This window comes from Loa loa (genome assembly GCF_000183805.2).
Source record: "Loa loa unplaced genomic scaffold supercont3.60, whole genome shotgun sequence".
Taxonomy (NCBI): Eukaryota; Metazoa; Nematoda; class Chromadorea; order Rhabditida; family Onchocercidae; genus Loa; species Loa loa.
In genome coordinates, this window is record NW_018108240.1 from 265,686 (window position 1) to 289,844 (window position 24,159).

General features: G+C 33.5%; 5 protein-coding genes across 5 annotated transcripts in view; 1 reads left to right on the forward strand and 4 right to left on the reverse strand.

Annotated features, from left to right (window-relative positions):
- LOAG_12788 (hypothetical protein) overlaps positions 1–2,778 on the forward strand; it is a gene marked incomplete at its 5' end in the record, with an annotated part of 4,491 nt that extends 1,713 nt beyond the window's left edge. Inside the window, 7 exons of the mRNA XM_020448599.1 lie at positions 406–478; positions 965–1,078; positions 1,321–1,422; positions 1,607–1,706; positions 1,855–2,035; positions 2,139–2,223; positions 2,522–2,778. Coding sequence (XP_020301272.1) covers positions 406–478; positions 965–1,078; positions 1,321–1,422; positions 1,607–1,706; positions 1,855–2,035; positions 2,139–2,223; positions 2,522–2,746 — 880 coding nt within the window. The 3' untranslated portion in view covers positions 2,747–2,778. The remainder of the gene's footprint in view (positions 1–405; positions 479–964; positions 1,079–1,320; positions 1,423–1,606; positions 1,707–1,854; positions 2,036–2,138; positions 2,224–2,521) is intronic.
- Positions 2,779–4,130: 1,352 nt separating this feature from the next.
- LOAG_17313 (hypothetical protein) lies at positions 4,131–8,169 on the reverse strand (the record flags this gene model as incomplete). Its single annotated transcript, XM_020449971.1, has 9 exons — positions 4,131–4,314; positions 4,765–4,824; positions 5,400–5,639; positions 6,053–6,321; positions 6,444–6,632; positions 6,742–6,800; positions 7,041–7,088; positions 7,450–7,764; positions 8,012–8,169. 9 exons carry the CDS (start codon positions 8,167–8,169, stop codon positions 4,153–4,155), a joined length of 1,500 nt encoding a protein of 499 aa, XP_020306426.1. The 3' UTR covers positions 4,131–4,152.
- A 1,217-nt stretch (positions 8,170–9,386) lies between these two features.
- Positions 9,387–16,375, reverse strand: LOAG_17314 (CBR-SYM-4 protein). The gene is made up of 15 exons (XM_020449972.1): positions 16,037–16,375; positions 15,419–15,681; positions 15,004–15,240; positions 14,822–14,884; positions 14,283–14,585; positions 13,650–13,863; positions 13,325–13,503; positions 13,037–13,180; positions 12,784–12,952; positions 12,172–12,399; positions 11,369–11,626; positions 10,967–11,221; positions 10,744–10,848; positions 10,499–10,664; positions 9,387–9,881 (listed from the first exon to the last, which is right to left on the reverse strand). The coding sequence occupies exons 1-15, from the start codon at positions 16,295–16,297 to the stop codon at positions 9,640–9,642; spliced, it is 3,087 nt and encodes a 1,028-aa protein (XP_020306427.1). The 5' UTR covers positions 16,298–16,375; the 3' UTR covers positions 9,387–9,639.
- A 1,305-nt stretch (positions 16,376–17,680) lies between these two features.
- On the reverse strand, positions 17,681–20,849 carry LOAG_17315 (dehydrogenase). The gene is made up of 6 exons (XM_020449973.1): positions 20,755–20,849; positions 20,137–20,276; positions 19,576–19,762; positions 18,930–19,199; positions 18,319–18,563; positions 17,681–18,120 (listed from the first exon to the last, which is right to left on the reverse strand). The coding sequence occupies exons 1-6, from the start codon at positions 20,833–20,835 to the stop codon at positions 17,922–17,924; spliced, it is 1,122 nt and encodes a 373-aa protein (XP_020306428.1). The 5' UTR covers positions 20,836–20,849; the 3' UTR covers positions 17,681–17,921.
- A 953-nt stretch (positions 20,850–21,802) lies between these two features.
- On the reverse strand, positions 21,803–22,542 carry LOAG_17316 (hypothetical protein; the record flags this gene model as incomplete). Its single annotated transcript, XM_020449974.1, has 3 exons — positions 21,803–21,919; positions 22,230–22,313; positions 22,411–22,542. 3 exons carry the CDS (start codon positions 22,540–22,542, stop codon positions 21,803–21,805), a joined length of 333 nt encoding a protein of 110 aa, XP_020306429.1.
- Between the last annotated feature and the right edge of the window lie 1,617 nt (positions 22,543–24,159).

The window sequence follows — 24,159 nt, forward strand, 5'->3', positions numbered from 1 at the left end:
TCTTTTTTTTTTTTTTTTTTTTTAATAATTTTAAGTTAATACCGAGAAAATCCAATACATTAACTTGTTTCCATTCAAAATTTTAACGAAATACTAGTTATCTTCCTTTTCACTTCATTATGTGCCATATTGATTTGGCAATAAATTTAAATATACATTTAAAAGGGATGTGTATATACACTGATTTTAACTCAATTATCATTTTTTTTTAAGTGGAAAATACATGAAAATGGATTTGATTATTACCGTAGAATTTGAATTTTCCTTTCTTCCATTCAAGAAATGTATGAATGAATTCGTAGCAGAAATATTTCCATCTTCATCATCCTTCTGTGATTTCCCTTAATTACAACTATTAAATTTGGTTTGAATCAACTTTCAACGTTTTTTTTTCTTTTTTTATAGAATTGGTTTACAACGATTTAAAAACTCATATCGTGACGACGACACAATTAGAGCATTTGAAGCTTTCGGAAAAGTATGTAAATTTCCAAAAAGTTCTCCACTAATTAATAAATTAGTAGTGACGAGAAAGTTGACAAAACTTATTTTACCTTACAAGGTTATCTTATAAAAGTGGGATTTTATCTTTATCCTGATTACTATACAATAAGCATTTTTATTGTATTTTTAACTGATAAGACTAATTCCTTCATTCTATTTCTTTTTTTAAAAAAGAAAAAATCCTTTGATATCCAATTTATTCTATCTTTTCAAGTCTCTAAACAAGAGTTTAAGGATTATTTATGATGCAAAAATTACTAATATTCCTGCTATAGCATTATTTCTCTGAGTGATTTGATACAAAAAAAAAATAATTTTTTTTTATTTTTGAACGATTCGAAAAAAAGGAAACTATGCTAATTTTTATTTCAAACAATGTAATATTCATTCAGAAAATTATATGAAAAAACCTACTAAAAGTAACTTTTTAATGAATATTTCAATTACAGTAGTTTTGCAGGGCGTAAAAATGAAAATTGATGATGTGGGTAATATTTGGCTTAAATGCATCGAAGGAAGTGTATTTGTTACTGGAATATTAGGCGAGATTATTGTTAGGAATGATCCAATCAAGGTGAGAGCTAAAGTTTTTCATAGAATTATCAAAATTTGATAAGAATTATTCGATGTGAAGGTATAACGTTGAAAATTATAACATATAAGGTTCACGTGATATGTTCTATCATTTGATCAGAATGGCGCAGAAGTGTTGCAAATTTATCCAAAATAATGTCGTAACTTTTTGTTAATGCAGTAAAAGAGTTTGGGAAATATAAATCTATGCATAATTATCAATTCATAACAATGAAATTTTAGATTTTTGATTTGAAACTTCTCAAAGAATTCGTTTCACGACATAAAGACTTCGATGAAACTGTACGAGATCGATACAGTCGGATGGCAATCACTTATGCACACGTTTGATATAGTTTCATTAGCATTTGTATAATTTTTGATCCAATTTAATTACTTGGCAAATGTATAGCAATATCTATATTCCAGGTTGCATTCTGGAATCATATAAGTGTTATGATGATTTCTCATTTGCATAATTTTCAGCTGCTATGATGTTGCAAATCATATAATATGAAATTATTTTCAGGTTGATAAGCCAACAGATCCTCTATCATCAGCTTTATGGTTTGCTATAATACATCTAACAGCGTTAGAAATGATCCAGATTTTGCTTCCCGGTAATTCAGGTATATTTTAGGAAACCTATGAGAAACCTTCCCTGTTCCTTGGTACCAGTAAGTGAAAACAGTTGATAGTTGCATCAATAGAAAAGCAGTATAATCTAGGAAACATTTGAGACAGATTCTCTTCAGTTTTCTGAAACTCAAATTGCAGCTTCAAACACACCATCACCATCGGCAAGTACTGATCTTCACAGTATAAATCATTCTGATGGCTATTCACAGTCCAGCAGCGCGGATATAAACTGCAACGGACGCACCATTTCATCGACCAGTTCCGGCTCCTCTTCTTATTATTCCGGAATCACTTCTGCTTATTGGAATCGACAGTTGAGGTAAATCATTTTTCAAGGATTCACCAAAACTTTGATTCATTAGAAAACATTAAACAATGAATTTAGCATCATTCACTGAAGCTATAATTTGTGTCAGTTTTAGATCACGTGGTGGTGCTTATAAAAAAATTAATCGTGAACCAAACATACATTTGTCATCAAGGAATACTACAAATCCTGAACAGGAAGTTTGGCTTTGTTTCATTTTCTCTGAAATTCAATCTTGCAAATTTAACCGATATGAATAGAACTGTTATAACTTGAGGAGTACTACCGCGTAAGTTTTGACATGCTAAACGAATTTAAAAGTTATGTCATTCATCTTAAATAGTTGACTGATTTGAAAGTTCTCCATTTAGTATTATTAATCGTTGAATTGATCTTTCACAAAAATTTGTTCCAATATTCCGCATGGAATTTTGTGAGGATTATTTGACTTTTTGTTCATTTTGAAAAAATTCCTAGTTTTCAAATCTCAATTTATAGCAACGAAAAGAAAAAGGTCGAAGTCTTCTTAACCTAAATGACTTGGATCGATTACATTACCCGGCATGTTTCCGGAAAGAACGAGAAAATCGTGGTGGTCCAGGACATAAACGATTAAATCATTCCACACAGCAAGTGTCAGCTTCTCCTTTAACATCTTACTGCTCGCAAAATATGAGCTGGCGTTCACGAAGTGAAACATCTCTATACTGTGAAAGACTTTAAGGATGAAAACAACGTTTACCTCTTCACTTTTGTGCCAAGTAGCAATTGGTAAAAAAGAAATGTAAGCTATTTGGTCCTTTTTAAAACATACCCCATTTCATAAAAATATTAAATCAGTACCTTAGTTAATATTTAAAGCAATAATCCACACCATCTTCAGTATTACAAATGAATGACAATCTTTTAAGTCATTAGGCAACATTTGAAAGAAAACTTCGAGAACAATCCTTCTCGATTTCATAAAACGAATTTGAAATGCAGGAAATGCCCAAGTTCTTCCTATTTTCCAATATTCACAATTCACAAAATTCAGTTGTGAAAATCCAAAATTTCAAAATCCCAAACTTCAAATTAACTTACAACCAACAGCTTTTTTAAGTCTCGGTGCTGATTTCATTAGGAGCAGAAACACAAACTGCTATGGAAAACTGATTTAATTGTTTAATGGCTTACTTCCCCGCACATCATAACTATGTATTATGGCATGGTTGCGTTTTTTTTTTGCAGTAAAAATGCTTCAGTCATTCCTATTTTGATTTTTATTTTATCTTAACTTTATACAAATATTTGTTTTTCTATCTAACATCCCAAAATATTACAGCGAAGTGAACTTTTCAACATATCAATAATATAAGTTACGAGGGGGAAATAAAAACAAAATGACTAGGACAGATCAACTGATGAAATAAACGCAAAGGATGATGAAATAAACGATGTTGATGAAATAAACTAAAGTACGAATATATACTGACTGCCCTAGTACAACTCCTGATATCAACCAACAAACTTGTATACGAAAATTCGATGTTTCATTTTGAGATGAATACTTTAAGCAAAGTGTTCAAATATCAAAAAGTTAACTATAGTTCAGATCTAAATAATGTCTTCTAAAAGATTCTGAGCCAAAGTTTGAATCTGGCAAAGAAATTTTTTTAAAAGGAAATATTTTTTTTTTACAAATCTCACAACCTTCAACAATCATAATGCTAAGTTTAAGAAAAAAGATTTCATTTTCTCAGTGCGGTAAATAAATCCACAGGTATAAAATGTTGGGTAAAGTGCGGTAAATAAATCCACAGGTATAAAATGTTGGGTAAAGTGCGGTAAATAAATCCACAGGTATAAAATGTTGGGTATGCTCGAAATTTTCCGAAATTTTAAAGGTTTCCAAGAAAATAAGGACGAAGGAAAGAATCTCTCATCATTTCTGGTATGACTCTCCCGTTTGCGTCCTGCTCGGAACATATCACAGCTCATGTAAAATAAAACTTGGTAACAAAAATTCCCAAATCGACAAAGCTATCATAATTTATCTGAAGAATTAATCTAGTTTGATTCATATAACTACAAATCAATTACTATATAAAACTTTACCAGAAAAAAACGCAGTAGGAACTTAATGATCACTAATCTTTCTTCATCCGAGTTGTTACCACGCGATAAATAATTGAATCTTTGCCCGGATCCATGTTCCACAAACCAACAGCTACGAAGAGGATGGCTAATGTAAGTGCAACACTTACAAGCAGAAATATTCCAAACATAGCTGGATAACTAGTTGATGCAAACTGGAAATATATGAAAAACCGATATAAGTGAAATTCAAAAATATAAATCATCGAAATATTTTATCAAAAAATGTCATCATCTCTAACATTGAATATCAAATCTTTGAAATAATTTAAAATAACATATTCCATATGATACCACGCAGTAGTGAAAAAATTCTGATACTGAAGAACTTACACTACAATTAAATAAAACTAGGTATTCTTCGTTATACATTAATCCGTATGATAAATTACTAACTATCCAATAAAGAAATTTTAGGAAATATAAATAAGTATGAAATGAAATGCGTAATTTCTTACATCTCCTAACTAATCTTCACGGGTGGTCAAATCTATTTCACATTAGCTAGACTTGAACAAATAAAAAATAAAAGCAACGAAAAAAAAAAGAAAAAAAACGACTACTTCAGCTAGGATATTCTTTAAAAAACAGATGTAAACAAAAACCTGGTAAACATTTAGGTCTTTCCTTAATTTCATTATCCGATCAGCACTACTTTCAGGATTCTGAAAACAAATAGGCCGGTCAGAACCATAAATTAGCAGTAATATTTCTTATCCCTTAGCCCATAATGATCAGCAGATGAATGACGTATGATGTCGTTTATAAAGTAGTAACGAGTTTAATGCTCATTAAGCTGCCGTGCCTGGTGCATTATTGTCGGTAACATCATACGAAGTTACTAAGTTTTTCTCTCACAAATTATTAAATTCAACTTGCAAAAACCAATAGTTGGACAGAAAAACGAAAGATGGAGTGTGTTCTTCCACTCAGTTTCTACGCCTCTTCCCTTTTGCAGCAGACTAAGTCCTAGAAGTGCACAGCCAGGTTTCACGGTCGAAAGATTAGTAAAACGTTGCTTGCTATTACTGATCAAGTATAGAGAAGAATTATATTTCTGTATTCATGGAAATTTCCACCTGTTATGCTATGCGCAAGGAAAAAATATAAAAGTACCCCTTCCTTCTATTGCATTAAAGTTGATCACAATATAAAAAAAATAAATATAAGAAAATCATGAAGATTCGAAACAGACCAAATCCTATTTAGAAATATTCAGATTCCATGACAAATGTTTTACCTCTCTTTTCTGCCTCTTTCTGATTTCAGATATCGACTCCGTAATGAGTTCCGCAATCACGCGATCATTATATATATTCGTCAGCACAGAAATTAAATGCCGAATTGCATTTTCCACCTCGTTAATAGCTAGTTTATATTCATCCTCGGATAATTCTTGCTCAGCGATTGGCAAACCGTTCACATCGATAATGAAAATTGTTGGGGTTTTTCTAGTACGAACAATTTTCGATTTACTTATCTAAAAATAAAAAAGAAGTGCAAATACGTAAGAAATACTTTTCGAAATATATAAAAACTTTTCTTGTAAAAACCTTCCAGACTTTAAGAAATATAAAAACTTTTCGATCTACTTATCTGGAAAATGTAAGAACTACAAAGTTTTTCAGATAAAATATTAAGCAAAATTTTGGGACTAATTAAATCTGTATCGAGAATACGTTATCAGCAGTAAAAACTTAGTCTTATCTTATCTTACGCCACCTATCACTTGGTAAACATGACTCATTGTCACAAGCAAATATCAAAATACCTTAGATCTAAATCATTAGAAAAATTACTTCTCATAGATTGATAATATTATTGTTCACATTAAAAATGTTTTATTTCTTTATGAATATGAAGTGCTAAGGATAACAATCTCTGCTATTTTACCGATTCAGCAATTTTATAAAGATTTTCAATTTCCTGCCGTAGTGGCTCGCTTTTCGTCTTGATTTCAATTTTTGAGAAAGCATTCTGAGCATCAGAAGCAATCTGTGAACCTTCCAGTCCTGCATTACGCATCAGGATCCATTCCTGCCCTTCATCACCAAATATTTCATTGTTAACCATTTCCTCATGGTTGAAATCTTCGCCTTCTGTCGATATAGCATATCCAGATGATAACGGAATGTTCAGAGCTTTGCCATCAATGACAGTAACTAAAAGTGGATAAATTTGTTCGAATCCAATCTATAAAAAAAACTACCTTCAAACGTAAACTACCTTCCGAGTAACTCGACCATTTCAGACTGTGAAATTTTTTCATATGAAAAACACCAACCCAATGCTAATGCTCGTGGTCTTCTGAAAATATCTCCATCACTTGTCCATGTAAGAGGAGTTGCAGCCGTCAGTCCCAGCATGTATTTGTTGGCTTGCACAACGTCGGTTTTAGATAAAAAAGTTGTTGTGGGATCCGGAAGTTCAACTGGTTTAGAAGCTAAGAAATGCAACTCAGCACACAGCGACCCTGAAAAAAAAATTGCCTGGAATACGGATAAAAGTGGTTTTTACAGAGATATAAACCAAAGTGATAGAAAACACAGACAGATTTCGACATCAAAAGGAAATATAATTACCTTGCACTAAATGATACAGCATCGCTAAAACCGTATGGATGTAAGCCATACTCATTGACCTGAAACCCATTTTTTTAATGCTTGCAGTCCGTTGAAGCAATGAAAAGAATCAAAAAATCGGCGAGAAATACATCAAATTATACATGCAGTACATCGAAAATATATCACAAATGCTTGTGCCATTGAAAAAGTCTTTCCCGGCAGCTTAAGAAACCGAACGCATATGAAAGCAATAAACAAATTTATTTTTTATTTGCGCAGATAAATGACAGTAAAACAATCTATAGCCTATTCATCACCAAATTCCTCGTTGCACACCGGATAACTGACCATGATCAGCAAGGCGCCTGGAATATCAGTAAATTATTTCCAAAATTATTTCCAAAATTTTTTTTTCCAAAATGTTTTTATTTTTTTATTTTTTATTTCCAAAATGTCCAATCACTGTACTACAACTTCACGGATACAGTTACGATATCGGTCACCCAAATATTCTGCTAATTCTGTCATTAATTGTATTATTATTTCGCTATAAACCGACTCTTAATTTATGGCGAAAACACTTCATAGTCATAAAAATGAAAATCCAACTTTTTTATATGAAAGAAAATATATAAAATAAACGTTCCACATATTAGAATTAAAATAAAATTGTTAAGGAAATGAAAATGTTTATACAACTGCTTATACAATGTATGAAATAAATACCTAAAAATCTGTCGATGAAGATGAAATCTATTCAGTTTACCACGCCGCGCACCACTAAACTGACACAAATGTTGAACAAGATTTGGGCAAGATCCTTTGGGGAAACTGTGCAACTTTTTGGCACATTCATCTCTAATCAGTTCCGGTAATATAGTATTACATTTCAGAGCCTTCAACCTGACACGATCTGGGCCAAGCTCAGCAAGCAGATGTCGCCTTTTGACATCTCTTTTCATCCGCCATGTCGACCAGAACGTCATCCTGTTACCATCTTTCCACCATTCACGTTCCACGTAGTATGGATATTTGTCCAACCTGTTTAAAATTAAAATCTATACGTTGTAATTATTTGTTTAACCAAATTAAGCCTTCTCATTTAGTAACTAAAGAAATGTAGTTGAAGTCACTTCCATTTTGAATCTATCCCCTTAGATAAATCTCTCGGACCAATACAACTGATGCAAAATTTCATCTCAGTAAAGTCCTTACGATAACTATTGAGACTAGTGAGGTAAAAACTTTGTGCAGTTCGGTCACACTTTAGCGACTTGCCAAATTTTACTTCAGTGTTTTCAATGCTTTTTGACTGTAAGGTAAGATAGGTCGTTCCTTGTTAACGGCGTCCATAACTACACTCGGAAGTTCATTATCAGCCGAACTTTCGTTACCATCCACTACAGATGGGATTGTTTTAACGGTATCAGTTGAGTTGGAGCTCATCAAACGGCTCGTGGAAGTATTTACTAGATGCCATGATGTATTCAACCTTGATAGCAGAGATGAAAATAGTCGCAAAGAATGCATCAACTGGAACCTACAAATACTCACAAATTAATTAAGTGATAGAGTTTGCAAACAAAAACAAAAAAAATCAGTGGAGTTCTAATACATGATTGCAATTTTTTAACAAAGATTGGAAGTTTTCAGCAAGAATTCACAACTCATCGAATTTGAATGATCTAATTGTATATTCACTTGAGTGAATACTTTTGAGTCTGTTTGTATCATGGAACATGTGTAATAACCATATTACTTAGGGAAATTCGTATATTAATAGATCCGAATTTCCGATCCTGGGAATTAGAGTGTCGTTATGGAAAGAAAAAATTCCATCCAATTCATTCTAGATTTGGAGAAAACACATCTCCTAAACGTGATACTGTGACATGGGAAATATTATTCACACAAAAAAAGCATACAAAACTTCAGCTTACTCTTTCATTGTTGGAAAAAGAAAAATATTTTCTTCAGGAAATAACCTAAGAAAGATATCATAAATTTTGTATGCATCATTTTATTTCAATAAGGCACGACCACACTGTATACTCGTAATCAGAATAACGACCATTCATGAAAGTACTGCAATATTAAGCAAACAAATTCTGAACTTGTCTTTAAAAAAAAACGAAAAAAAAGAAAAAAAAAACAGAAACAGAGGCAACTACCAAAGGTCGAAATGTTTTGGACAACAGAGAGAAATATGAAATTCTATGAAATGAATTCATTGTCTAATTAGAAACCAACAAATTACTGTCAGTGGTCTATAAACGACTCGGTTTCAAGTACTATGCTTTTTATGAATACTTTTTTCTCCTAAAAATGTTAATATTACTCCATTATTTTAGTACAAAAACTCAACATCAAGAAAGTATATAGCTGGTCTAATATCTACTCATGAAAATGAAAATATTCGCAGATTCACTAAATACAGCATTCCTTGCCATATTTTACTTAGGTAGGTAACAGTGGTTTAAATGGCCGTCTAATAATTGTATGCATATACATTAGAACATATAAAAAGTGAAAACAGGAAATGCACACCAACTATGGAAAACAAGAATACTATCTACAGAAACCGAACATTATATATGGCAATTCTGTGAAAATACATGATTGGAAAGTTATGTTTACTTATTCAGGGATCAGATGAATCTATCCTGAATATAGTGACAGTCTAATATAAGCGACTGGACAATGTTTCACCCAATTTGCGGAAGATCGAGAACATTCTTCCTAGGTCAGTACTGGTGCTGGCTGATTAAGGAAAATAAACACATACAGTGAAGCATAAATAATTAAACACTTGTTATAAAAACCCAGGATGAAGATTAAAAATGCATCAATGACCAGGTAAGAAGGATGAAACTGAACAATATTCGAACTCAAACCTAAATCAAGATTTTTAGAGAACTAATCAGTGGGGAAAAAATTGGACGAGCCAGCTTTGATCCTTGTACGGTTCACGAAAATACGAATTGAACCATTCAGATCCGCTGAAATGATGACATCGCCGTGAATTTGCCGATCTGATATATTTTTGCTAATTTTCGACTGTTCACTCCTGTCATCACCGCTGCGTCGTTGTTCCAGAAGGTTTAAAAACAGCTGTGGACGAGGTGCAAATATTGCCACCGTTACACACGCTGAGTGACCTAAGATTTCACCAATAATAATTACTCGTTAGCTATGTTAATAAATACATCATGAAAGCTTAGATAATTTTATGACCTCTAGAACCCAACAGAACCTATTTTGTTACCACATGGAATGTCTAGGATGCGTGCTTGCTTGTGAAGCAAATGGAGATGTGAGAGTTTACTAAAACAACTACAATTCAAAACAAAAGACATATAAATGAGTACAAAAAAAATTGCAATTGTAAAAAATTGCAATTTACAAAAAAATTGCAATTGTAAAAAATTGCAATTTACAAAAAAATTGCAATTGTAAAAAATTGCAATTTACAAAAAAATTGCAATTGCAAATTACATGTTGCATTCAACATCATTCATAGAACTTACTTGCATTTGTATTTTCTCTTAAAATGCTATTCAGTGAAAATGAACTGTTGTAAATCAGACATAGTACAGTAAGCACCTCTGGACAGTAAGTACCAAGCAATTAAAACTGTACTATCTTAATATAGCAGTCTGATGTTGCATTTAGAATTTATTTATATGTACAAATAAAAATTGCAAAACAAAGAATTTCAATTATTCTACAACAGTTCTTAATAATCAGCATAAAAAAAAATTCTCAAACATTTAACCTCGCAAACGTTGCCAAGAATCATTGCGATCTTTGCGGACAGCTAATGAGGATGGTAAATCAGCAGTTGTCCAAATATAAATAAAACGATCTTCACTTCCACAAACAATATGTTTACCATCAGGTGATAAAGAAGCTCGGATCTGACTTCTTTCATTCTGAGCACCCTGCAATGAAAAATTAAAAATTTATAGGGAAAAAGACAAAAAGCAAGGAAATAATAGCTTTACTTAAATTTAAATGTACCTTAAATTTGCAAGTAAGGGCCATATCTCGCAGATCATACATGCGAATACGTGAATCATTCGAAGTGACTAATAATTTATCTCCATGCACGGCTAGGCCTGTTACCTGAAAAGACTAGTAGTGGATACTTAAGTAAGGAAAATATGTGATAAGTGTTAAATTTAACTTATTTACTTTCATAAAACTTGAAGGGAATACTGAAAATATTTGAAAAACTAATTACTTTATGTCCTCTGGCATTTTTTCCTCGACTTGACCTGACATCAATGACAGTGTGATATTTGAGTTGATCAGTTGTATAGAAAAAACAACGACCATCATATGTACCTACTACCGCAAATTTCCCATTTTTGGCGAATGCGATAGCTGTTATAAATTTCACTTGTTCCACCTCGTTCCATAAAGCAACTTTCTTGTCCGGTATATGCCATAGGCGAAGTTTGCCATCCAATGATCCAGAAAGGAAATAGCGGTCATCCTACAAAAAAAAAAGGAAAAAACTACTAATATGTGAGAGGATGATAATTTTCAACAAATATCATTTTATGGTGTCTTTAAAAAATTGCAAAAATTTCGTAGATTTATTAATAATATTCCAAAGCGATACAAAAACAGAAATTTGAACCTTTGGCATGAAGGCAATGCATGTAACAAAATCCATATGCTGAAAACAACAAAGACATTCTGGACGGGAAAGATGCCAAAGTTTAACAGTACGATCCATTCCAGAAGACAGAATAAAGTAATTACGAGACCATGACAAATCCAATACGTCAGCAGTATGACTTCTATATGTACATAATGGTTTTGATGCCATTAAAGCAGTCGTTAGGGAATTACTTTCATCATCGTGTGATGTGGATGACCCGACGCTTTCGCCAAGCTGAAAGACCTTTCAGGAATCAGATGAAGCAGTATTTTCAAGCAAGCAATAAAATCCAACAGCAATAAATTTACTACCGAATTTACAAGCTGCGATGGCCAAATTAAGAACAAAGAAAAGCTGTTTTTCTTGTCATAGGAATTGCTCACAAAACCTTCTATATCAGCGCCTAATCCTAATTTTTTTCCTCAATATTTTTACCTAAGATCTCATAGAAGAACCTCATCCCGTCCCAGATGCTGCAAAATCTTGTAAAATAAAGCATGAAATTTTAAAGCTCATAAGGGAAAACAAAGAAAAAACAATTCCTTCATAAAAAAAAAGTTCCGTAAATATTCTTGAGCTCCACGAAGCCGGAAGAACTGTAACTTGAAGGTTACAAGTTATTAGCACGAAAATCCAATATTCACAGTAGGCAGCATCAGTGATGCTGATCATCCACTGGTCAAAAATATGTTGTACTTTAGTCTTTAAAATAGCCATCTAATACGTTAAGTTCTACAATCAATCAATATTATTTGTTCATGGACCGTTGAAAGATTTACCGTAGTAGAGGAAGAACGTAAATCATTTTCAATATCTTGCATCGGGTTTTGTAACACATTTTCGCTCCCAGTCATTGAAATTTTCTTAGAATGTGAATTGTAACGGTCACGTAAGGCATTGAAATATGACAAATGATTGCGCAGCACCCAAACCCGTATTATACTATCTTGACCAGCCGTAGCCAACAGGCGCCCGCATAACGAAAATTTCATGCACCATATAGCACCCTGAATTTGACAGATTATCAATAGACAACCCACTTCTCGCTAAAAACAATAATCCTTCTTAAAATTTATTAGTCCTTATACAATTTAATGATCCATATTATTTGGGATTTCTTGATTTCGTGACAGAATGTACAGAATTGGACAAAGAGGGCAAAAAAAATAATCCTTCATTCATTATAAATATCAAATAAATTCCATTCTTGAATAAACTTCAAATATGGATTACTTCACGACCAGATCTAAATATTCTAAATAACTGAAAATAATTTGAACTAATCAGAACAATACCGACTATAAAGATGGAACAGAAAATACTTAATAGATTCCTCTCTTCGTTAAAAAATATATCGTAACAGAATCTATTTGGATGAATGAAAAATCAACCGTATGCTCGTTATTTAGCTCTTGGTAGCAACGTGTGCCATCAAAATCAAATGGTCCTTTTTTCGAATTTCTTGGACGTACAATAGGAGTACCCTCAGCTATGGAAGAATCTTCACGATCACTTTCATTACAACTTTCATCGTCTTCTTTAGAGAACTTTGATGTTGAGCTCAAATAAGAACGGTTTAAAATAAAAATACTATAACAAAGTACTGCACAATATATTATGTAATACTTTAAGCAAACCAATTACCTTGAAGACACGACATTTTTTGCCCGTAAAAAAGCACCACGAAATAGCTCAGATGCAACCGTTCCATATCCTTTAACGAATCCTGCTGCACGACCGAAACTGCTTGATGATGGAATTGTAAGTGAAGAAGGACCATCTTCCAATCTACAATCAAAAGAATTCTCGCCTAACAATCATCATAAGCTCTGGAAGATTCCCTGCCGAACAATCACCATAAGTTTCTAAGCAAAATTTAGTTTCTAAGTATTTCTGTTCTCGCCATCACAAATTTGAAATAAAAAAACCAACTCTCCAGAAGTCTGCTGATGTCCTTTCATGCTCATACGTCTTTCCACATCTCGAGTTATTGGATCTGAATATTCAGTTTGAGCATTTTGCGTGGTACAATTGTCCTTCACGGAAACTGGCTCCGGTGATGGTTTCGAATGATCCGTAACCGCAAGATCTTTTAACGATGAATCTGAATCCTATAACAAATGCACATCCCAGAAAAATTCTGTCATTCATTTCACATAAATGGAAGGGGATATATACTTGCATTTAGAATGGAAATTAGTAACTGATTTCTTTCGGAAGTTGCAAACACTGCAAAAAGATAAATAAGAGCATGAACCATTCTTGAGTGACTTGTAGATTTTGGAATCGTAATTTGCAATTTATATAATTTGTCCTGAGAAGCATCATCTGCTACTTTGCCATCGTTTAAAACTGATCTTTTCGGGGAGGAAGTAGAAATTGAAGAGTTAGTAGAAAATTCTTCGCCAACTGATGATAAACGACCGCTTGGTATGCCACGCACGGGTGATTCCAACGCTAACACTTCTTCTCTGAAGTGACCGAGATGGATTACTTCAGAAGGATCATTTGTTAAACTGGTTAAATTTTAATTCGAGCGAGAGTTCAATGTAAAAAAGTGCTCAAATTTATTTGATAAAGTTATTAAAGCAAATACGAGCACAGAAGTCCCACAAAATCATAAAGCTATGCGTTTGATGAATCATACTCGGTGGAATCAATGAAAACTATTTGTTCGTTCGCATCAACAGATTATTGTCGTGGGCCTCTGATCTGCATAACGAGACACATCAAGAGTATGCTTCTTGCAAACTTCCAGCAATTTTACTAACATGCTGGGTGAATCCGTAAAAATAGCATCAGGATAACCACAGATTAGAGATCTCTTCGATAAGGAATAATAGTTACATCTATGATGGTTATAGTAATAACATTTAACAAATCAACTTACTTTAAAGGCTCATTAAGTATTGAAGAGGTGATTTGATGAATAACGCCCTGTGCATCGCTATTTCTTAGATCTTCTTCTCCTCCATCAAACGACAAGTAGGGTGAACTGCACGGAGAATCAGCAAAATACTCCCGTTTCAAGGAATTACTTTTATCACTACGTGGTGGAAATGGACCCGATTTCATGCTTTTTGCCAAACTCAATCCACGATCCAATGAATTTGTTTTTGCATGTCCACGTAATCGGGCAAAACCATCAACCAAAGAAATAGCGTCCTTCTTCAACGGTTTTTCTGGCTTGACACTATAAATCTTTGCCCCAAATTAACTTCAACCCAGCTAAATCAGGTTTTTGAAAAAAAATTTCACAGTTAAGATTCAGGTTTGACAGCGTTTGAAAATTGCACCCTATAACTAACGTTTGAATCACCATACAACGCTTACAAACAAAAAACGTTCAAAGTCTGAAGAAAAGAGCCAATTAAGTGTTTCAAATGTTTTACAGAACTATAGCTGGAAAATGAAATGAAATAAGCATACGTATGAAATGATAAATGGCTTGCGTCAGTCTTCGATTCCTCTACTTCTTTCGTTGGTGATATCCTAGATAATTTTCCAAAACCATCATTTTGAAATGAAACATGAGGAAATCAGAGAGTTTGCTTGAAGATAAGACAAAAGTAAAACAAGGTCTAAAAAATGTGAAAATACCCAGAACATACCCTTTTCCAATAAGCGAATCCACCTGCTGAGGTGAAAGGGCATTAGGAAGTCTTCCGCACGGCTTTCTTGGTGGTAATGGCGGAGGAATACTATGAGGAGGTGGGAGCTTTACACCAAAAGCAGTATTATCGCACGATGTCTGAGATATTGGAGAACAAGAACGTGGTGCTGATTTTACATTCTGCAATCCACTGTTGTTATCGAAATTAATGTTCTGTGAGAACGAGTCTGTTCCGCTGAAAATTATTTCACCAAACTTTCAACACCGTACTCCACTACGATTAGATTAGAAACCTTCCAAAAAAGAGAAGATGAAATGTTACTTCTTGATCCCACAAGCTTCAATTCTATGTAAAAAGGTAAAATAAAAGCAAAATACGACTGTTCCCTATCTATTTCATAGGGGAACCTTACCTGCTTAGATTCTGATAGCTGGAAAAAGCCTTCGTACTAATTGTATCAGCTGGATACACCAACTTCATCTTTGTATATGGAGCTTGTATAAGTAGATTACGTCCCCAGGATGCCAAAGACGCACTTTCGCTCGCTGAACCGGCATCATCATCAGTGTAGCCAACACCACCAGTGTTCAGCAACGTATGTCCTGACCCAAATTCATTTGTCATTCGATTCCGTAAAGCATCTAAACGGTACCGACGATCCGCTGCTATACCATCCTGGAAAAATGAAAGGATACAAAGCAAGAAAGCAGAAATAGTAATGAATGGTATAATTGACGAATTAAAATTTGGGACATAATCTTATCAAAAAGGAAAAAAGAATCAAATGAAGTCTTGTTACACGCAAATATGTGGGGAATCATTTCTTTTTTTACGTTTTTGGTTACTGAATCAACGTAGGCAAAAATTTTACATATGCCTATTTGCGTATGAAGAATTCTTTTAGCTAACGAAAAAAACGCCCATGCACAAGAAGTAAAAATCGTGGCGCATGTATTTTATATACCTTATTGATTTAGCTACTTAAACGTCAGAATAAAAAATTTGGTTATATAATGACAATTTTTTTTACTTTTAACGATGGGGAAGTGGGCGAAGTTGAGATATTTCCAGACTGAGATGATAGTGACAGTTGTTTGCTGATCGCCGTATCATTTATTTCACTTCCGATCGGTAAGGCATCACGTCGTGAAATATGATTACTGCCACGTCCTGTACCAATTACCAATGTGGAACGTTCGGGAAGTGGTCGTAACTCGTCTTGAGCATCTTCAAATTCCTCACTGTTTGTTGTAGACGATGCCGCGTTTTCCTCCACTTCCGCAAATGACATTCATATACTTTAGTGGAAGATATTTGTTGTAATCGATGAACAATTATTGTCAGCCACTCATCAATGAACCTGTCTAAATAAACTCTGAAGTTCAGCAAACTTTAGTGAAAATCAGTGCCGCGTGAAACATTGCGGTATGATATTTCCCTGTAAGTTTTACGACATACATCGTACTCCGTGTCATAATTTGTAATCAACTTGCACCTTGCTAATTTAATATTTATGATTAAATTCTGGTCTCATACAAGTTAATGTAGTTCAAAAAGCAACTGAATGCTCTTTCCGGAATTCTTCCCTCCATGCCAAGCATTACCATCAACAAACTAAATGTGGTAAACAAGAAATACGAAAGACGCACCGAATGACATCAAAAACAAACACAGGTATGAAAACCCTTCGTCTCACCTGCTCATGGCTTTATTTTTACCTTTGCTCGTAAAAGTTACCCGTAATGTTTTGTCTATTTTCCTGGCACCACCTTCTTATCATTCTCTATAGATTAATTTTTTTTAAACTATGGAAGTACCTGACGGATTTCAAACTAAATCTGGATTGCAACAAAGATGGAAAACATGGGGAGGTAAACATGTTGAATGATAATGATGATCGTAATATCGTGTGAAGTGCTCGCGTCGAGGTGACAATTTTGTGAAAATGCCTGCAACTCGTCAAATTTGCAAAAACATCTCAAATTTGAAACCTCCCCTATCCTTCCTCTTTTCATCTAACTCTTTTGGTATTAGCAATCACTGTTAGGAAATGTTGCAAATTTCGGGCTCCAAGTTTCCAAAAAGTTTCAAAAAAACCAGGTCCTGGCAGTTCATTCCTCAACAGTGGAGAGGCTACGTATGGAAGAAATGATACTTTTGTGTAGGTAGACAAAAGATCAATTTATGGTCTTCGGCTTCATGCACAGCGATATCGAAAAGTGCACCAGCATCGTGAAATGGAATGAGATAAAACTTCGACTCGATACTTCACTCTACATATTTTCTTCTATACGTAAATTTAAAGACTTCATTTCAGGTTTTTTTTTTCGATTACTCCACTAAATCCCTAAAGCTTTTTTTAGTGTCCATCAAAGTGTTATATTGGGAATTGCGTTTCTCAGTTGTTAGTAAAATCGCATTCTTTTCCAAACTCATCACATTACGGCATATTCCAATCTACATTGCAATATCTCGTGCTCAACATTAACTAAACGCAAGAAAAGTGTTAAGTGATATACTTTTCGAAGTAGAAAATCCAATACGAAAAAAAATTTTCGAGGGAAAAAATAATTAGAGTTGAAATTCGAATATTAAACTCGTTTGAAATAAGAGCTTATAAAGAAGATGTTCTACTAAAAAATACCAAAAATATTGCTATTTCAATATTTACATGGATGGATGAAAGACAAACTAATAATTACAGCCAACTGTCTCTGATTTATTGAATGAATATGGAAAGAGAAGTCCGCTTATATGTTTTCATGCAATATATGGAAATTGCAAGCCCGAAAACAACCAAAACATGCCATATCCAGCTATGACATAAAATCGATGCGCAAACAGAGAAATATTTCCGTATTATGCTCAAATATCTTGAGGGATTCATTCAGTAGTAAATAAAATCACTGAAATCCTCATAAGGTGTATTTTTGAATTACGGCATCCGTGAACTCTAGCGTTGATGAACAACCGCCAAGATCGCGAGTTTTTGTTTTGCCTTCGGCAATCACAGCTTCAGTGGCTGATCGGAGAGCAGCACCGTACTTTTGCAATCGCAAATGTTGTAACAAATCCGCACAGCACAAAATCATTGCAGTTGGATTTGCGATTTGTCTGAAAAAAGCAGTAGATCACCGATATCGATGAAAGTAACTTAGGAATATGTATAAATCGAGCTGGAATCGAGTAAAAAACCCAAAGAATATAAAAACAATAATTATTAAAAATAAAACTCGTACAAATATTTCGAAAGAAAACTACCATTGTTTTACAGAGAATAACGAACTCGGAAAGTTTATCATTATAACACACTTTCCAAATGCTTGCTGGTAGGCATGACGGGCACCTGGTTCGAAAATGACTGCATCCGGCCCAATTGAGCGTCCCGCAACAACTCCAGCACCTCCAACTAAACCAGCTCCCAAATTACCAACGATATTACCGTAGAGATTGGGCGTAACCATCACGTCAAACTGCTCAGGTCGAGATACTAGCTGCATACAGCAATTATCGATAATCATTGATTCAAATTTGATATTTGGATATAATTTTGAGACCTGAAACAAATCATTATCAATGTTGATGTTAAAATATAAGCACAACATTTCATGTTCTATAAGTACTTAAATAATTAAGTTCATGCAAAATTAACACCAAAGCCGACAATTCTACTCGAAAGTTGCAACAAACCGATGAATTACTCTGAGACTTAAATAATATGCTTTCAAACTATTGCGAAGAAAAAAAGTTCGAGTTCTGAGAGAATAAAGAACTGATTCTGACAACATGTTTGCAGTTCACATGGTAAACTTAACTGTAGTGTTCAATTCTTTTTTGTGTTAATTCCATGGAATAAGAAAATGCATATTTGAAGTCACAGCCCTTTACAAAGCAAATTAAGTTTAAAAAGTTAATAAACTAACTTCTTCACAAACTCTCAAGAACAGTCCGTCACCCAATTTCATAATATTTGCTTTATGAACAGCCGTGACTTTGTGTCGACCAAATTTCGTAGCATAATCAAAGGCAAATTTCGCTATCCGATGCGATTTCTCTTCTGTGGAAATTTTGAGACATTCAACAACACCAGGTACCAGTTCATGTTCCAGCGATGAATATTCGCCCTCTGTCTGCTCGCGAATAATAATAAAGTCCAGATTTTTTTGATGTCGTGTTCTGATCCCATTTAAACTCTGAAATTCAAAAACGCATAATAATGCAAAAGATTAAAACTTGAAATTGAAATTTGAATTAACTCAGACCGAAACCAGAAAGATACGACGATTCGAAAAAGGGAATTGCATAAGTTTTGTATTGCTCTTGTCAATAAGCGAAGTAAAGTATTAAAAAGATTAATTATGGCATCAATTATTAGATAATGCGGCAACTGAATAGGAGCAGTGTGAATGCATTACGGGAACTGTGAGTTGATATTAATTGTAATGAACCTCATGAACGATATTTGCAATAACTAGCAACTAAGATACCAATATAGTGAAATTCAAACAACTTTCAAAACTAAAACTAAAATATAACGTTTCAGATGAAATATTTGAAATGTATACTAACTTTAATATTTGAAACACTGGCAAAAAGGTCAAGACCTTTTTTCAACGCTCGATTGATATCTTCTTTGTCCGAGTTGCCAGCTGTTGTTTCTGCTTCCTTAATTGCACCTTTCAGTGCTACGTTATTATTTTTCTTGACGACTTTAATGACATCTTCAAGGCTTGCCGAACGTGCATGTTGAACCTCACTGCATAAAAAGAATATATGTTTAAAATGAACATATGCCAAACGATGTCCATCACTATTTAAAATTGGTTTCCTACTACTGCTATTCCTGCATATCTACAATGCTTATGCATAAGCTTCCTAGAAGGGATGCAGGCACTATCCTTTAACTATCCGGCTTAATTTAATTATGTTATTAAATAACTGCCAGTTATAACCATTCCATTGGCAGATTAACAAATGCCTTTTAGTTAATCAGAACTATTGAGGATATTCCGATACATCCAGTTAGTTTTGTTTAATTCGCTAACAAATAATTAAAATTAGTTAAAACTGGTGTAAAGTCTATCAACATTAATTTTACTGACTTTTCAAACAATTTAAATGAAAGGTAACCTCAAGAAAATTTCTTCAAACTCTAATGGTATTCCTGTGCTTTGTACGATTTGCTGCACTGCATGACTAAGTTCTAAACCAACGCCATCACCTGGTATCACCGTTACTTTCATCTTTCGTTGCGCTTGAACTGCACTACTCTGAAAGGGAACTCGAATAAATACGTTATAACAACAAATAAATAAATAAATAAAGATGGGGAATAAGTATAAGCCTAAGACTTTTCTTTTTTACTACATTCTCAGGTCTTTAACTTTACATTGAAGGACTACACCCTTCTCAACTCCTCTTCAATAGTAAAGCTATAACTTATAAAGATTAGTGAGTAAAATAAAAGTTAGAAAATGGTAAAATAGGATGTGAAGAGCAAACTACTAAAAATGAGTAAAAAGAATGTAAATGGAGGTGTTAAAGGTAAGGTAAGAAATCTGTGGCTAAACTATTCGATGCAGCATAACGGCGAAAATTGATAGGCGTAGAAAGACAAGAATGAGGGAGGGAATGAACAATTTTTTCAAATTAAATGGATGAATAGTCCAACCACAGTAAGAAAACAAAAAACTAAGACTGCGTAAGTTAAAGAAAACTGAGAGGTTAAAGAGATATAGAAGTATTAACCGAAACAATCCCTCTTCCAGAACCACATCTTTTCATTGTTTGCCCCAATAAATAAGTGAGTCGTTGTTGAATTAATAACATCTGGCAACCTGGAAGCTAACATTATTTTATCCCAAATTAACTTATAAAATATAATACTCCTTCCCACAGTACTAAAGTAGATCGTAATTGCTTGCTCGATGGCCGTAAAATCACGTCCAGTGAATATGTATACCGATGACTAAGCAACGCTTAAAATGAAACACGACAAAAAATTGGAACTTTATTTCGTAAAGAAAGTATTAGTCGTAAGTAAATAAGTAAAAAAATGTACATATATATAAAAGCGGGCTAATACGCAAAATATAAAATCTACACAAAGTTTAGCGTCACTACCACAAGTAGTATTCGCAAGGCATTTGCTACAAGATATATGTCAATTCGCCATTTTCCGATATGTTAGTATGACATTTTGCTGACAAATTTTCCAAGTGCTTGACTTGGATTTCCGAGTTCCATTTCTTTAGAGGTGAACAATCAATACTCTTTCGAACCCTCTATCCGCTGATACTAATAAACGAGGTGTCAATCTCGTCTAAACTACCAGACTCGATCGTCTGACAGCGACATCATTATGAGTCTTTTCTGCTGATTTCTTTAAAACCCAAACAGAATTCATGTAGAATAATTTCTAAAATTAGGTAAAGTTTTATCAAAATAAACATTTGGGAGTTCTCGATCCTTCAATTCTTGGTTTTCCTTCAAACAATATTCTTTCAAACAGCTCAAATATTTTTAAGTGAACAACTATAAATAGAAATTCATAAATCTATAAGCAGAAATGCTATACGAGTGCAAATATATTGTCTACAAGCATAAAATAAAAATAGTCGAGAAAAAATTTACACAAAACAAATTGATTAATGAAAGAGAGAACCAGGATTATTTATGATATAGATTTCTTTCAAATAAATAAAAGCCCAATTCAAGTATGATTTATGATCCCTCTTCTGTAACCAAATCTATATATTATGTAAAAAGAACCGAATACATATACAATATATTCTCTTTAAAGGATAGTCTGCTCCACCATGATTTCCTCATAGCCTTCAGGTGCATTATACGAAAACAGTCGAAACGCAACGTCCAAAATTGCATTATCACCAACATAAACAATAGGATAAACCTGCAATCCATGCAACATTTCAATCGTTACAGGGGAAAAGTGGAAATTGCTGTGATTTCCCAACAAATCTGGATCATTCAGTGCAATCAGTCTCCGATTAATAAACAAGCCAAATATAATCCATTCTGTCACAGAAGAGACTGCCACCGGATAATTTTGCTCAAGCCGGTAAACAGGTAGCATTTTTTAAAGGGTTTTCATGAAACTTGAAAATATAGACTTCAGTGCGTTCCATCATTACCTGATTGTTACCACGGCTACATAATGATGGAATAGGTTACTTCATTTTCTATGAAAAAAATGCGCTTACCTGTCCTTTAATGTTGGAGATTGACAATGGCAATAATACACCATTTTTGTAAAACTTGAGTTCTACATGATCGAATGCAACGCCCTGAAATTTCTTTTTTAAATCTCTCAAAAAAAGGGAATTATTAAAATGAAATTCAGTATTACAAATAATTAACAAAAGTAATGGAATAAATACATACAATGCAGTCACCCTCATCGATAGATTCATCTACCTTCCCCAATACTTCACCATTTGCTACCATTTGTCCATCCTGTCTCAAAATCCAACAGTTCGCAGTTACTGGCACCGAATTCAAAACTGCCGACCGCATCGCCAATCCGATGCCCCATATCCCCAAAAAAGAATTTTTTTCCTTTTCGTAAGCAAAAATTCACCACCAAAAAAAAAGAAAAGATAAACATAGTGTCATAAATTCACACTTAATTCACAATTAAATCTAGATTTTGGAATAGATTAAACTACGATTTTAAGTCATGAATTCTTCTTTATATCAGTATATTTTCATTCAACGAAGAATGAATGATTACACATCTGGACATTTATTTTTCCAAAGTAAAATAAATGTCCAAATGCACATGAAAAAATGTGAAAGCTGGATACCAAACCTCAATCTTAATCCATCTAAACGAAAATGAAAAATAACAAGTTAATAGTTACTCAAGATGCTCCAAGGTTCAATTATAACCATTGATTCTGCAAACTAAAAAAAAACTAAAATTGAAAACAAAGAAAAAGATAACAGATTTTAAGTAACACGGACAAGAGAGTAAATATTAAATAACGTACCAGTTTGCTGAATACTGACTTGGAAATAAGCTTTATTTTGCACGATCGGAACGGTACACAGAGCTGCACCTGAACCGCAAATTCGCTGACCGTTTTTCAGCAGCACCACATCGTCACCTATATTCCGAACATATGAAGAAATGAAAAACTATGTGATGAATTGTCCAGCTACAACGAGTACCAACCCAAAAAGTTAAGTACTACATAACTTTAAAATGGGGTTAAAATCAAAATTATTCCGAAGAAAAATGCGTAATAAAGAGATGAAGAGAAATAATGAAGAGATCTACGACAGTCAACTCTAAACATACTTATCTTTCATGCTTTAACTAATGTATTTTGTCACAGTTGAGCAAATGTATAATCTGTATTCCTCAAAATTTTTTAATCCAGTCTTTTTTTATGTCGAAGTATCTTTTTTTCCAATGCAAAAAACCAGATATCAGAGACTTAAGTACAAAATAACGAACAGTAACTTGAAGATCTAATCAATTCTTCATCAAAGTAGTTGATTCGAACTGAAAATCATGCAACTAGCTGTTGTGTCATCAAATAACGTTGCAAAGTATCATTTTCTATATCAAAATTATGAATTTTTGAATCGATAAATAACTCTCTCGAAATAATGAACCTTCTACTCAATCATACTTCCCTGCACTATTACAAACATTTGTTATCAAACTGGAATCATATATTGATTAAATTTTGGTCAATAATAGTTCACGACTTGTCAGTATTCACTTTGTACGAAGAAAGCTACTTCAAAGAAACCATATTGTATTTAAGTTGACATTTGAATAAAGTACTAAACATGTTAACTGATTGCTGGTAGGAGGTAATAACGTTATCATTAATATCTGATTAAAATGATAAATGTTTTCAGTAACCAATCAAAACATCGAAAAACATTTAGCTTACCCATGAACACTGTATCCAATCTCACGGAATGTGGTTCACTTTGAAAATGGGTATTGTTCTGAGTGACCGAAAAGCTTGGTCCTTGTACACACTCCAAACACATCCGTAATGGTGGAAAACAGCTATCAAACATTATCTGACTGCAAACTCTAAGAAGAGTAATTAATAAACGAATATAATAACTGAGACAACAAATAATTGGAAAAATATTGATTCATTATTG

What these genes read in the sequence shown, in the direction of transcription:
- LOAG_17314 (XM_020449972.1), bottom strand. Translation starts at nt 16,297, where the DNA reads ATGTCATTTGCGGAAGTGGAGGAAAACGCGGCATCGTCTACAACAAAC. An exon ending in CATCAGCAGACTTCTGGAGA is followed by an intron (nt 13,181 to 13,324) that starts GTTGGTTTTTTT and finishes TTTTGATTGTAG; the next exon opens with ATTGGAAGATGGTCCTTCTT. An exon ending in TTCTTGGCAACGTTTGCGAG is followed by an intron (nt 9,882 to 10,498) that starts GTTAAATGTTTG and finishes GTGAAATCTTAG; the next exon opens with GTCACTCAGCGTGTGTAACG.
- LOAG_17315 (XM_020449973.1), bottom strand. Translation starts at nt 20,835, where the DNA reads ATGTTATTAATTCAACAACGACTCACTTATTTATTGGGGCAAACAATG. An exon ending in CTGGAAGAGGGATTGTTTCG is followed by an intron (nt 20,277 to 20,754) that starts GTTAATACTTCT and finishes GTTCCCTTTCAG; the next exon opens with AGTAGTGCAGTTCAAGCGCA. An exon ending in TCTTGAGAGTTTGTGAAGAA is followed by an intron (nt 18,564 to 18,929) that starts GTTAGTTTATTA and finishes GATTTGTTTCAG; the next exon opens with GTCTCAAAATTATATCCAAA.